The 16,138-nt window shown below is 38.8% G+C and overlaps 1 protein-coding gene across 1 annotated transcript in view; it reads left to right on the top strand.

Annotated features, from left to right (window-relative positions):
- Positions 1-277: 277 nt before the first annotated feature.
- The window catches only part of LOC126457830 (acyl-coenzyme A thioesterase 9, mitochondrial-like), a 96,292-nt gene continuing 80,431 nt past the window's right edge, over positions 278-16,138 (top strand). Inside the window, exons 1-2 of the mRNA XM_050094462.1 lie at positions 278-631; positions 749-801. Of these exons, the coding sequence (XP_049950419.1) occupies positions 561-631; positions 749-801 (124 nt within the window). The 5' untranslated portion in view covers positions 278-560. The remainder of the gene's footprint in view (positions 632-748; positions 802-16,138) is intronic.

Genomic DNA, 16,138 nt, shown 5'->3' with positions numbered 1-16,138 from the left:
TATTCTAAGACGAAAAATATACGGAGCAGACCCCCCCCCCCCTTCCCGTACTCCGAGATGACATTAGGAGAAAAAAAAGAGAAAAGGCAAAGAATTATTGCACCTCCATGTGTCAAGGGGATAGCGCGGTTGTTGGAAGCCTTTGAATATAATTTTATTGTACATACATGCAGTTTTCAAATAAAGAAATACACCAAAAACGAAATTTACCATGATTACAAATTGCAGTTATTACAACCTTTCCGTTAGCAGAAAAAGTGTTTCGTGGGCTGTCATGGTCAAATATAACCATGGCCTCAGTCAGTTCACGATTCGTGCAGGATGCCGGCTTGATGAGTCAGTCCTTGGCGAGCTGTACTTGATACAGCGATTATCGACTACAATTCAGTCTGCTGTCACTGCATAACACAACTGGCATCATAATTCCAATTATAGTCGGTGGATTAACGACGGCGAGAAGAAAAGCAAAGGACGATGACAGGGGCCAAGTGAATGTTTATCGGCATATCGAAACCCACATGTCTGTACAGTAGTGGTATAATTCATTACCGCCACTTACCATGTCGTCCTCAGCGCTAAGAAAAATTATAAAAGCACGTTTCTTGTTAAGTACAGAAACGAACGTAGTTAGGTAAGTTGGAGCATTTTTATTTCACGAGTCGCCTTTAACAACAGTTCTGGAGACGCTAGTTCGCATTCGTACACGTCTTGCAAATACTCTTTTGCTATAGTATTTTCTCCTCAACAGAGGCGTGGTTTGTCAGTACAGTCAGGAGGCCCCTGTGGAAACTGTACAAGATGGTAAGTAAACCTGAACGATATTGCGTTTAGCAGACGCATGTTTGTTTTCAGGGGATGCGCTTCCACTGCTAAAATGTGCTTACTCTCACTGACAGCTCTTAAAAGCAATTATAACTCCTGCATAGTTTGTTGTTTGTTTTTGGACTGCACGTTATTATAAATATCTGGTCTTCCCTTCCGAATCTTGCTCATTAGCACTGTGCTTTCTGTGTTAAATAAATTTACCTAAACAACAGTGAAGTATGGGCATAACACTTGATTGTACTATGTCCATTTTCGAGTGGGGTTCCAGCCAAGCTACTGGTCTGCAATCTCCAGAGTTCATATTCAGAGCATACTGTAATAAAGCATTGATTCTAAATTATATCTAACATTTATTGAGTAGCCTAAGTGTTCACACTGTTGAATAGCCAAAGTCAGGGAAGAAGACTGTGGCAAGTGATGAAAGCATGTATTCTCTGTAGAGTGAACTTTAGTACTAACTCAAGTATCTTGCATGGACACTTTATCCACATTAACAAAACTGTACAATTCAGGAGTGTCATTTTTCTAGTACTTCAATTTTTGTGTATGAACTTTTTTTAAATAATTGCTCTTTGTAAATTAATAGCTTCATATCTAGTTACATGGAAACAAAAGCTAGCTTTCAGAACTTCTTTCACAATAACATGTATAATTACAGGTTTGCCAAGATACAAAATCACTTACAAAATATGATATGCACAAATTTACAATTGATTTGGGCATTTTTTTAAATGTGAACTAGGGGGTGCAGTAATAAGCACTGACTTCAGCACTTAATAGCCCCTCTGAATTGTGCAGAAATTGAGCTTTATGTTGAGCACACCATAAAGGATTATAGAGAACTATATGAAAGACCACGTCCCACTACCAGTAATCACATGTCCAAGAATGCCCTTTGTACAATTTCTCAAAACTGTGGAGCACAAAAATATTACATAGATAATTGTTTAAGAAAATATAAGGTCTCCTGTATATATCTCCTGCATTCAGAGAACAGTTCTGAAAAATACTTCATGAATTTGTGTTCTGTCTGGTGCTGAACTGTACATTACACAGCAAATTTCATAGCATTGTTAAAAAAAAAAAAAACACCTGATCAACTATGTTCATCCTGTTAAGGCTTCTTGTTTTTGCTCATAGGGGAATTTGAGACTGTATTGATTGTTTGACAGTGATAAGCAGGTAATTATAAGTAAAAATGCATTATTAGTATTTGAGCATCTTTACAAGCAATCAGTGTGTTAAAAAATACCTTCATAAATGTCAGTACATAAAAGGACAATAATTAAAACATATACTGCACAGTTATGTAAATGACAATAACAGTAAACAATTAGCCTATGTAACAGACAATTAAAAAATATATGCACTACATAACTAGGTAACTGACAAGGCAGTAAACAAGGAAATACTTAGAATGAAGACAAAAAGTATGAAACAATAATAAAATACAAGTATACCTGAAAAATAGATAAAATAGGTACCAGTATCCAGCCTGTTGTTTATTAATAGTTAAGTCATTTAAGAAATGTAGGTCTTTGTTTCGAACATTTGTGGAACCACCGATCAAAGTAAAATTGGTCCATGTATCATATAAATAAATTGTTTTGCTTTGTGTAACTGCAATGTAATTATTTCCAAAGGTGATGTTAAGGCATTAGGAAATCCTGTAACAGAAACTTGCCTTACCTTTCCCTACCTCTCTTTTTCCTTCATATCTCCTTGCCCTCCTCCTCTTATCTCCTAAATTCCAGTCATACATGAATATTTCAAATTTTGTGTGTTTCCCACATCCTACAAGTGTTTCTCAAAGTCTTGTATGTGTATGCATGGATCACGTCACACACCTTCTTGTCAAAAACATATTCACATGATGTCTGTGAATTCTTTGGTAATTTGACAAATTATGGGAGAATAGTTCTGATGAACATATAAATTCTGAGTGGAATACTGAAACAAGAGTATCATCAAATGATTGTTCCTGAGTGAGTTCCATTATGCACATCATAATCTGAATGCTGCTCCCTGGAGGGTTCTTGCACAGCTAGTTCATGAAACCAGTTGCTGCCGCCAGAAAAGTGCATTAGCAAGTATAGTTTTAATAGAAAGTGAAGTATGTATTACACGACACAGATTGATGTATTGCATACATGTTTCTAGCATATTTGACACAAAAAAGTGGCAAATAGCAAATAAATGAATAAAAACTTTAATACTGATATGAGAAGGCAAACAAATTGAATCAAAATGGCAATGAAAAACACACCAGTGTACACTGCAGTGTTTCCTGTTTATATGTGTATGTTCTCAGATTAGAGGTTCTTTATTTCTCATAGTTTTTACCTTCTGCACTTGAAATATGCCTATGGATGACCATAATGGTGCAAGGTTATCAGACTTCATGGTTGATATCACAGTCTTGTGTAATGCTGGAACTGAAATGCTTCAGGGTATATGGAACTTTTATAAATAAAGGTGAAGAGTTTCTGCTGTAACTATCTCCATGCATTGTTCCATATCTTCTTCCAACATGACTACATGGGAAACATCACCTAAGAGAGTGTGACAGTTTGTTACATGAATGAATATCTCGTAAGCTTCATCTGTGTCTACCTGGATCTCTTACAGTACTGTTACACTATTGGCATTTACTCTGGGCATGCTCCATTACTCCAACCTGGTATGACAATGCATGGAGTTGCACAAACACTCATGCAGGTATTTCATCTTGTGGAGTTACTGCAATTTTCACCCTATCTTGAAGACACACAGCATCCCTCTATACATTTGTTACATGCAAAAATAAATGAAACTTCCAAATAGGTTGATGCCCAATCATTCATCAGCTGTGTAGACACACAGTTACACATCACTCCACCAGAGTAATACAACACTTCTTGCTGCAAAGACCCATCAAAACCTTTAGTATTAACTGCTGTATGTAACATGGACATAGGAACACAGTTATGGTGGCTGTGGGAGAATCGCTGTGGCAATAACATTTATGCTTGTTGTTATTATGCCTGATAAGGCAGAAGCCAAACCTTTCCTATGAAAATAAAATTAAGACAAGTAAATTTTGATAATTTAGGGTTGATTAGAGACAGTGAAAGGAGTGGCTGTTACTCAAGCAATGAAGGTGAGTACTGAATTGCACATATTAATGAATGAACTGTGAACAGCCCTTTGAATACTGTAATCTTGGCACTCATAAATACATACACTATTATTCTTTGATAGGTTATTATCCTGGAAAAGAAAATATCCTGTTAAACAGGCTCATTGAGTATAGTGATGTTTCCAACTCACAACTGGAAAGTTGTTAAATGCAAGAAACTTAAATATATCATCAAATAAATCTATACAAAGCATGCAAAGCTGCTGATGGTCATTTTGACTGCTCCTGACAGTAACAGACACAAGGATGACATAGGGTGTAAAACAGGAGATGTCATCAATTGGCAGCAATGCACATAAACAACTGGTAATAAATTACTCGCTCATCAAGTGAAATCAGTAGAACATCATGGCAACTCTTTCATTTATTCAGTATGTCACACATGGTGATCTGTAAATGCCATCTTGAAGGAGTGTGGAAGAAATCAAATTGTACACTAACAGGGAGAAAGAACTGAAGCCTCCTTCTGTAAAGTATACAACAAATTATGACTAGTGCTAATCTGCTTACACTGATGATTACTTCCAGGTTACTGTGATGTATGTATGCATGTATTAATTACAAGAAAAATGGCTTCTCTGAGAAAATGTCAGTGCTGTGTCTCTTAAAGTATTCAGTTGCTAGAATGAAATTTTCACTCAGCAGCAGAGTGTGTGCTGATCTGAAACTTCCTGGCAGATTAAAACTGTGTACTGGACCAAGACTCAAACTTGGGACCTTTGCCTTTTGCAGGCAAGTGCGTGGTACAGCACTTGCCCAAGAAAGATAAAGGTCCCGAGTTCGAGCCTTGGTCTGGCACACAGTTTTAATCTGCCAGAAAGTATTTAGTTGGTATTTTTATGCAGTTCTGAAAACAGAGAATTTATATGACTGCAGAAACTGCTATCAGCTGTCCATTTACTGGCAAAGTCAACATCTACTTGATGTAAACATTAGTGTCATGTTGAATTTATATCCCCAAGTCTAAATATTTGGATAAATTTTAGGAATGGCTAATGATGTATTCTTTTACTTTCAATAACAGCAAGTTCAAATTCCTGATGGTGTCCACTGGAATACCTGTTGTCCATTGAACTCTAGAGAGGTATACATAGTCTCTGTTGATGATGGTTCTACTTCTAGTAATTTGGTTGTGAATTGCTAAGTTCATCATAAACTCACTCGTGTCAGTTTTCATGAATACCATTACAGAGTATAGGTATTGACACAAAGGTGTAATAATCCATGGATCCCAGAAGAGGCATATGCAAGATGCTTGGTTATCAACTGTACACAATATTTTTATTGTTCACTTCTGTAGAATAAATTCTGTATTGACCTTAGCTGTGATTATCCAGTAGAACAATATTGAGTGAAAGTATGTTCTCAATAATACAATGTGAGAGATTTCGGACTACAAAGAGGGCAGAGCTGAACATTCTGATTAATCACATTATGGTGCCACCTTACCTCAGTTTTTAACTGTATGGATTAATAAGAATTAATGCAAGGAGGTTGTGTGGGCACATCAGTCCCAACTTCCACTAACTGTAAGCAATTTTTTGTTTGTTCACAATTATATAACACAAGTTTTTATAAGATGAAGGATTACACTGTTTGGTGTGAGCCAGTTGTAAGCGTGCGCCACTGTACTCCTGGCTTTGTCTGGATTAAATTTGTTTCTGGCCCTTCATCAATGTAGTTACCAGCAGTAAACATCACAGTTTTTGAAAAGCTCTCTAAAGCCTTTTGGGACTTGGTATTTAATGTTTGCAATCTCAAATTTAGATTTACTCTTGTCGTATCATTTGTTTTCCGCTATTAAGATATGACTCAATTCATGATATGGATATGCATTTAACATCATACCCTGTTAGTCAACCAGTAATCAACAAATATTTCATAACACAAATAAAACATTTTAAATTTGTACACACGCTATGATAGTGAAAGTAGAGAGAGCTGGGATACTGGAGCTGCAATAACCTACTTGTTAAAGTTATTTAAATACTTAGCTGTTAACATTTGAAATGATAAAATATTAAATCACCTTGTAAATTTTAAGTGAGAAAAATAACTGCCAATTTTTTTATTTTAAGGGTTTCTACATATCTCTTGATTTTCTACTGAGGAATATTGTAGAAGAAAGAGGCATTGTGCAACATTAAAACTTTTAATAATCTTTCTTCACTGAAGTTGCCAAGAATATTATACTCTCCCAGTTCTTCGTCACAGCAAGAATTGGAGATGTGAAGCTATTTACTGAGAATGGAAACCCAGTACCATAAATGGATTTTTTTTTCTATCAGTCTTCTGGCTGGTTTGATGTGGCCCGCCACGAATTCCTCTACTGTGCTAACGTATTTATCTCAGAACACCACTTGCTCCCAACATCCACAGTTATTTATAGATATACTCCACTCTCTGTTTTCCCCCGTGCAGTTTTTACCATCTACAGCTCCCTCTAGTGCCATGCAAGTCATTTCCTTATGTCTTAACATGTGTCCTATCATTCCATTCCTTCTTCGTGTCAGTGTTCTCCATATTCCCCCCCCCCCCCCCCCCCCTCACTGATTTTGTGGAAAACCTCATCTCCTATCAGTATCAGTCTACCTTATTTTCAACATCCTTGCTTATAGCATCACATCTCTAACACTTCAGTTCTCTTCTTTTCAGGTTTTCCTACAGTCCATGATTCACTTCCAGAGAATACTATGTTCCAGATGTACATTCTTAGAAATTTCTTCCTCAAACTAAGATCAATGTCTGATAATAGAAACTTCTTTTGGACAGGAATGGTCTCTTTGCTTGTGCTAGTCTGCTTTTTGTCTACTTCTTGGATTGTCCATCATATGTTATTTTGCTTTTAAGGTGGCAGAAATCCATCAGTTCATCTGCTTTGTGGTTCCCAATTTTTATGGTAAGTTTCTCATGAAATATATTTCCGCTAGTTCTCATTACTTTAGTCTTTCATCAGTTCACTTTCAGTCCATATCCTGTCCTCAGCAGACTGATCACTCCATTCAGTATGTCCTGTAATTCTTCCTTGTTTTCATTGAACATAGCAATGTCATCAGCAAATCTTATCATTGATATTATTTCACTTTGAATTTTAATCACACTTCTGAACCTACCTTTTACTTACTTCAATCATCGCCTTTTGGATGTATGGATTGAACAGTAGGGGAGAAAGGCTGCATTTGTCTTACTCCTTTTTAGTTCAAGCACTATGTTGTTCGTCCTCCATTCTTATACTTCCTTCTTGGCTCTTATACATATTGTGTGTTAACCAATCTTCCCTTATAGCTTACACCAATTTTTCTGAGAATTTTGGATGTCGTGCACCATTTTAAATTTCAAATGCTTTTTCTAAGGCGACAGATCCTACTAATGTGTCTTGAGTTTTCTTGAGTCTTGCTTCCATTATCAAGTGCAATGTCAGAACTGCCTCATTAGTGCCATTACATTTCTTAGGCCTAACTAAGCATCGTCTAACATGTTTTGGTTTTCTTTTCTGTTCTTCTGTATATTATTCTTGACAGCAACATTGATGCAAGAGCTGTTAAGCTGATTGTAGGATAATTCATGCACTTACCTACCTTTGCTATCTTCGGGATTGTGTGGACAATATTTCTTCAAAATTCTGAAGGTATATTTACAGTCTCGTAGGTATTACATACCAACTGAAAAGTTGTTTAATTGCCAAATCTATAAATGATTTTACGAATTCCAAAAGAATGTTATCTATGCTTTCCACCAAATTATCTCAAGTCTTCCAAAGTTCTGTTAATCTCTCTCCAATACTAGATGTCAAGTGTTTTTCTCATTGACTTCTGTTTCTTCTTCTATCTTGTCATCAGACGAATCCTCCCCTTTGTAGAAGCCTTCAAAGAACTCTTTCCAGTCACCCAGTCTCTCCTCTTGCATTTGATAGTAGAATTCCTTGTACATTCTTAATATTGAAGACTTTGGATTTAATTTCACTGGAGGTTGTTTTGACTTTTCTATATGCTGGATTTGCCCTTCGAACAATCATTTCTTTTTTCATTTCTTCACATTCGTCCTGCAACCATTTCATCCTGTGTATTTTATCCCTGAGTGACTTACATTTCTCTATACCTTTCTCTTCCTGCACATTTTTGTACTTCCTTCTTTCATCGATCAATTGAAGTATTTCTTCTGTTACCCAAAAATTCTCCGCAGTTACCTTTGTAAGGTCTCACTTTTGAATTTTATATATATTAGTATGTATGTAGTTGTTTTTCTGTGATCAGACCTTAAAGGGCAACGACTTACAACAGATCACATCAGGCACAGAAATAAACCATCTACCAGTTGTTCGTGACATTTCTCTAATTAAAGTCAATTGACTTGGAAATTACGCTTGATCAGTATTTGTTTTAAACGAGAAAACAATGTATTTGAACTTAGTTTATTAGCTCCCAATAATGAATGCTTCGAGCTATGCCTTCCAAACCTTCACTTCTGTAATCCACACAGATAATTTGTCTTTACAGAGAAGTCACTATTTAATAGATCTTGATTCTTTCATTTACATCAGTTTCAACTTTTACTACAGTCTCCTATAGGTCATAATTCTTCCTCTCAATATTGCATTTAGCTTTTACTGCTGCCAATCTCCATCTTTACAATCTGACCAAAACTTCTAGTTCTAGGCACCTACCTACCTGTCTGTCCACTCTTTACATATTGGAACAGTGAGGTGCATCTTGACAGTGCTCCTGCCACCAAAAACAGGTGCATTCCAGAATGTCAAGCCTTCTGGCTGGTGCATGCTAACGAAAGAGTGCAAGTGTAGTAGACATAGTACTCTTACTCCTTTCGTATCCCAGTATTTGTCTGTCCAACTTCTGTTATACCCCTTTTGGAGATGTTAATTCCCTTTTAACTAAACTGCTTACTGTACCTGCCCGGAAAGCAGTGCGTGTTAAAGCACCATTTTCAGGATGGGGAAGTGCACTGGCCCTGGATCGAATCCAACCATTGGATTGGTGGCAAGGATCGATGTGCTGGACAGCCTGGGTGTGGATTTTAGGCAGTTTCCCACATCCCAATGGGTGAACACTGGGCTGGTCCCCAAGTCTACCCTCTGTTATATGATTCACAAACATATAGAAAACTTTCACATGAATAACACCTCTGCAGACAGTTGAGGTATACATATTTGGCTCAGAGGCGGAGGTGAGGGGTGATAAGAAGGGCATCAGGCCACAACTTAAAGTAACCGTGCCAATCATACACTGACATGTGACAAAGGCACAAGAAAAAGAAGAAAACCACACTGCTTACTGTGGCAGTCATTACTGCCTTAAAGAATTACAAACTCACATCATTCCTTGGTACTTCTGTACCCCATTCTTTCCACATTGATTTTTCTGGAAAATGCTCTTAAACTTCATTCTATGCAAATTAATCTCCTCCTGAGCATGCCTTACAACCCACTCATTTCTGGATCCCTGTCTCACCAATATGTAATTCAGGTGGAATCTTCCCATGTCTCCATGTCATGTCCAAGTACACCATCTCTGCTTGTGATTTTTGAACAGCTAAAATTTATTGCAGAACTCAATTAGTCTTTCTCCTGTCTCATTCCTTCTACCTGGCTGATATTCCCCCATAACTCAGTTTTCTATTCCTTTCACTATGTTCCAATCCTTCACGATTATTACATAATCATCTCCCCTTATGTTCTGAATTGTGTGTTTACTACCTTCATATACTTTCTGTATCTCTTTATCTTCTGCTTGTGACACGGGCATGTCTCCCTGAACTGGTGCTGGTTTGCTGTCAATTTTGAAGAGAATAATCCTATAACTGAACTGTTCACAGTAATTTACACTCTGCCCAACCTTCCATTCACAATGAAACCTACTCCCATTATACCATTTTCTGCTGCTGCTCTTATTAACCAATAGTCATCTGACCAGGTATCCTTTCCTCCTTTCCATTTCACTTCACTGACTCCTTTTATATCTAGACTGAGCCTTTACAGTTCTCTTCCTGATTTTCTAACTTTCCTACCACATTCACACTTCTGACATTCCATACTTTGAATCATATAATGTTACCCATTTGTTGATTACTCAGCATTTTCTCATTTTTACCTCCACTCTAGCAATCTCCTTCCAGAGATCCGAAAGGAATCTTTTGCTAATAGAGAGATCATAATGACACTTTTTCAATTACAGGCCACCTGTCCTGTTGGTACATTTTGTCTTTAATACAATGGTTTTCATTGCCTTCTACATCCTCAAGCTATTGATCAGTACTGATTCTTCTGCCTTTTAGGGGCAGTCCCACACCAAGGGCAAGGTGATGCCCCAACTTCTGTCCACTCCTTTGCTCTTTTCGACAAGGCTGTTGGCAGAATATGTGTGACTCCATATACCAGAAGTCTTGGGCCATCTTTTGTGATGAGATTTTTTCAAAATTCAAACAATGGCTGGAATTAAACCTGAAACGTTTTGACTACTAACTGAGATCGCTACCTCTAGACCATGGTGACAGGTTTCCATACACTATATAGTACAGAAGAGGACAGCTTTAAGTGGTGTGACATGTTGGAATGAAGAGGAAGCTTGTCAGTTCGTGTGACGTCAGATGGAAGCTGTGTACTGCAATGTTGCCTAGAGAAATGGGGCTGTGAGTACAGAACTGAATGGTTCAATCAGCTGTAGTAGTATCAGTGAGAATAACATGGTGAGCACAAGTAAAACAAAGCAGCCAGTTTTTCTGTCTGTATGGGATTCTCTTTTTTTCTATTTGTGTGATGTGGTGAAACTGCAAAACATTTAGTATGTAACGAAGAAGTGAAGAGCATTAAGAAATGTAATTTACAGTGTCATTATTCTGTGAACCATGAGATGAATATGAGAAATGGCAAGGAGAACAGGACTCAGTAATATTGGAATTAAAGGAACGTGCTGATGTGGAGGCCTGTCAAGGAAGCAAAGCATCTGTCTATGTGAGCCACAGAATAGTTCTTCTTATAGCAAAGAAAGGAGGGCCATTTACTAGTGGAAAATTTCCGAAATAAGTAATTGTGATACCTGCTGAACAAATGTGTACTCATCAGGTGGAAGACTTTGAAAGAGTAAGTTTGATGTATTCTTCTCAGGCTATCAGCTGAGTGGTGGCATTGTCTTGTCGCAACGTTTCAATGAATTTTGTACCCATCATCTTCTGGCGAAGTGTCTGGATGCTGTGTTCTGCATATCTAAATAGCTGCTTGGCCATCGTCTGCTTCTGTAGGCTGGCCAAGCACATTCCTCCGGAAGGGGGTGCCATGTCGGTGGTGGTGGAGGGCCACGGCCCGGCTATCAATCTGTCTGCGGACGCCGCTGCCTTCAGATTGGAGCATTCCTGACGTATTTTGTCAGTTGCGGGATTCCACGCTGCACTGAACTGAAAACCACAATCCCTGTTTACTAAATTGTTGTGCAGATGTACCTCCACTGCCTCTTTGAAGATCAAGTCCCAGAAACCGTTGGCGCTGCACAGCTTCTTTGAATGATGGCGACAAGACAGCGCCACCACCTGGCTGATAACCCGAGAAGAATTCATCATTGGAATACGCCGAGAAAGACTGCAATCGCAAGAGTAAGTTTGTCTCCTAAGACTACTGCATTGTGTATTCAGGAAATGGGTGTAGATGTCCAAGAGAAACTAAGTGTTATGACACGTAAACTTGTATATTATTCATCGGCTGTCGATGAGTGTGAGATGTCAAATACTGGGCAGTTAGCTGTTTTGATTAGGGGTGTCATCAATGACAAATTGAACATCACAGAGGAAGTATTGGATTTATTTCCCCTTAAGGGCACCACCGCAGGGTTGGACACTTTCAAAGGTGTTCAAAGAGCTGTTGAAAGTGCTGGCCTGATTTGAAATTAGATGGTTTCTGCCACAGATGTGGCTCTTTCTGTGGTAGGAGTCAATGCTGGATTAATAACACAGATGAAAGTACATATGAAACATGTTCCTTGCAAGACTTACGATCTTGTTGCAATCCACTGCATCTTTTATCAAGAGAATCTTTGTGCCAGGTACATTAAAGTTAAAAATGGTGTGGATACCATGTTTTAAGCTATAAATCCCATCCTTTCAAGAGACCTTAGACACAGAGAGTTTAAAATTTTTCTTGAAGAGTGTGGCAGTCTGTATTGTGATCTCCATTAGCATTGTGAAGTGTGCTGGCTAACCAGGATAAGGTGTTAGATTGGGTTTTCGAGTTAAGAGATGAAATAGCATTATTCATGACAAATTAAAATAGTCCACTTCTTGGTTGCAAGAAAAAACCTGATTTTGTGACTTAGCTTTCCTTGCTGATTTAATTTAAATAAATCATTCCAAGGCAAGGGCCTCATCATAATAGGAATGTATTGTAGTATCAAAGCTGTCCAAATGGCATTGGATCTGTGAACAAATCAACTGCTGGCTGGATACATTGTGCATTTTCCGAAGTTGTCACATATGTGTACTCCAGATATTAGTCTCTCTGATGAATATGTGCAGATCCTACAAAATCTTCTTAACCAGTTTAAGTTCAGGTTTCATGATGTAGCAACATCACCTATTATGTTTCTTTGCAACCCTCTATTCAGTAAGTCATCAAAGTTCCTACTAGCAACCAAATGGAACTGTTAAATGTACAGTGTGATGATTTATTGAAAGACAAGTATTACCACAAGGAAGACCTTGTCGATTTCTACAAGAATGTTAGCCAAACCAGATTTTGTGGTTGTATGCACTCACTCCACAGATATTATGTATCTTTGTTTCAACTTACATGGGAGACCAATTCTCATCTGTTACAAGTCCAAATCCTGAAGCACGTTGTCAGATCACAACCTAACACCCAGTCTTGGATTACAAACATCACAGACATTATGTCCTAATATTGATAAACTAGTTGAAGAAAAATGAAACAGAAAATGTCTACATAATTGTTCTGTATAGCTCTCTTTTAAATGTAGCAAAAATAGTATTATGCTCTGTTCTAGTTACGTTATAATATGATTGTCCTACAGTCACATAGATACAAAATGCTGTTATTGTTGTGGTATTCAGTCCTGAGACTGGTTTGATGCAGCTCTCCATGCTACTCTATCCTGTGCAAGCTTCTTCATCTCCCAGTACCTACTGCAACCTACATCCTTCTAAATCTGCTTAGTGTATTCATCTCTTGGTCTCCCTCTACGATTTTTACCCTCCACGCTGCCCTCCAATACTAAATTGGTGATCCCTTGATGCCTCAACACATGTCCTACCAACCGATCCCTTCTTCTAGTCAAGTTGTGCCACAAACTTCTCTTCTCCCCAATCCTATTCAATACTTCCTCATTAGTTATGTGATCCACCCATCTAATCTTCAGCATTCTTCTGTAGCACCACATTTCAAAAGCTTCTATTCTCTTCTTGTCCAAACTATTTATCGTCCATGTTTCACTTCCATACATGGCTACACTCCATACAAATACTTTCAGAAAAGACTTCCTGACATTTAAATCTATACTCGATGTTAACAAATTTCTCTCCTTCAGAAACGCTTTCCTTGCCATTGCCAGTCTACATTTTATATCCTCTCTACTTTGACCATCATCAGTTATTTTGCTCCCCAAATAGCAAAACTCCTTTACTACTTTAAGTGCCTCATTTCCTAATCTAATTCCCTCAGCATCACCCGACTTAATTCGACTACATTCCATTATCCTCGTTTTGCTTTTGTTGATGTTCATCTTATACCCTCCTTTCAAGACACTGTCCATTCCGTTCAACTGCTCTTCCAAGTCCTTTGCTGTCTCTGACAGAATTACAATGTCATTGGCGAACCTCAAAGTTTTTATTTCTTCTCTAGGGATTTTAATACCTACTCTGAATTTTTCTTTTGTTTCCTTCACTGCTTGCTCCATATACAGATTGAATAACATGGGGGAGAGACTACAACCCTGTCTCACTCCCTTCTTAACCACTGCTTCCCTTTCATGTCCCTCGACTCTTATAACTGCCATCTGGTTTCTGTACAAACTGTAAATAGCCTTTTGCTCCCTGTATTTTACCCCTGCCACCTTCAGGATTTGAAAGAGAGTATTCCAGTCAAAATTGTCAAAAGCTTTCTCTAAGTCTACAAATGCTAGAAACGTAGGTTTGCCCCGAGGTCGGCTTCTACCAGTTTTTCCATTCGCCTGTAAAGAATTCGCGCTAGTATTTTTCAGCTGTGACTTATTAAACTGATAGTTCGGTAATTTTCACATCTGTTAACACCTGCTTTCTTTGGGATTGGAATTATTATATTCTTCTTGAAGTCTGAGGGTATTTAGCCTGTTTCATACATCTTGCTCACCAGATGGTAGAGTTTCGTCAGGACTGGCTCTCCCAAGGCTGTCAATAGTTCTAATGGAATGTTGTCTACTCCTGGGACCTTGTTTCGACTCAGGTCTTTCAGTGCTCTGTCAAACTCTTCACGCAGTATTATATCTCTACATCCTCTTCCATTTCCGTAATATTGTCCTCAAGTACATTGCCCTTGTATAGACCCTCTATACAGGGTGTTACAAAAAGGTGCGACCAAACTTTCAGAAAACATTCCTCACACACAAATAAAGAAAAGATGTTATGTGGACATGTGTCCGGAAACGCTTAATTTCCATGTTAGAGCTCATTTTAGTTTCGTCAGTATGTACTGTACTTCCTCGATTCACCGCCAGTTGGCCCAATTGAAGGAAGGTAATGTTGACTTCGGTGCTTGTGTTGACATGCGACTCATTGCTCTACAGTACTAGCATCAAGCACATCAGTACGTAGCATCAACAGGTTAGTGTTAATCACGAACGTGGTTTTGTAGTCAGTGCAATGTTTACAAATGCGGAGTTGGCAGATGCCCATTTGATGTATGGATTAGCACGGGGCAATAACCGTGGCGCGGTACGTTTGTATCGAGACAGATTTCCAGAACGAAGGTGTCCCAACAGGAAGACGTTTGAAGCAATTGATCGGCGTCTTAGTGAGCACGGAACATTCCAGCCTATGACTCGCGGCTGGGGAAGACCTAAAACGATGAGGACACCTACAGTGGACGAGGCAATTCTTCCTGCAGTTGACGATAACCCTCATGTCAGCGTCAGAGAAGTTGCTGCTGTATGAGGTAACGTTGACCACGTCACTGTATGGAGAGTGCTACGGGAGAACCAGTTGTTTCCGTACCATGTACAGCGTGTGCAGGCACTATCAGCAGCTGATTGGCCTCGACGGGTACACTTCTGCGAATGGTTCATCTAACAATGTGTCAATCCTCATTTCAGCACAAATGTTCTATTTACGGATGAGGCTTCATTCCAGCATGATCAAATTGTAAATTTTCACAATCAACATGTGTGGGCTGACGAGAATCCGCATGCAATTGTACAATCACGTCATCCACACAAATTTTCTGTGAATGTTTGGGCAGGCATTGTTGGTGATGTCTTGATTGGGCCCCATGTTCTTCCACCTACGCTCAATGGAGCACCATGATTTCATACGGGACATTCTACCTGTACTCTGCTAGAACATGTGCCTTTACAAGTATGACACAACATGCAGTTCATGCATGATGGAGCTCCTGCACATTTGAGTCGAAGTGTTCGTACGCTTCTCACCAACAGATTCGGTGACTGATGGATTGGTAGAGGCGGACCAATTCCATGGCCTTCACGCTCTCCTGACCTCAACCCTCTTGACTTTCATTTATGGGGGCATTTGAAAGCTCTTTGTCTACACAACCCCGGTACCAAATGTAGAGACTCTTCATGCTCGTATTGTGGACGGCTGTGATACAATACGCCATTCTCCAGGGCTGCATCAGCGCATCAGGGATTCCATGCGACAGAGGGTGGATGCATGTATCCTCGCTAACAGAGGACGTTTTGGACATTTCCTCTAACAAAGTGTTTGAAGTCACACTGGTACGTTCTGTTGCTGTGTGTTTCCATTCCATTATTAATGTGATTTGAAGAGAAGTAATAAAATGAGCTCTAACTTGGAAAGTAAGCGTTTCCGGACACATGTCCACATAACATATTTTCTTTCTTTGTGTGTGAGGAATGTTTCCTGAAAGTTTGGCCGTACCTTTTTGTAACCCTGTATACTCCTTCCACC

Source organism: Schistocerca serialis, chromosome 2 (assembly GCF_023864345.2).
Source record: "Schistocerca serialis cubense isolate TAMUIC-IGC-003099 chromosome 2, iqSchSeri2.2, whole genome shotgun sequence".
In the NCBI taxonomy this organism is placed as follows: domain Eukaryota; kingdom Metazoa; phylum Arthropoda; class Insecta; order Orthoptera; family Acrididae; genus Schistocerca; species Schistocerca serialis.
The sequence above is the reverse complement of the archived record's forward strand: the minus strand, read 5'-3'. Positions and strand labels throughout refer to the sequence as shown.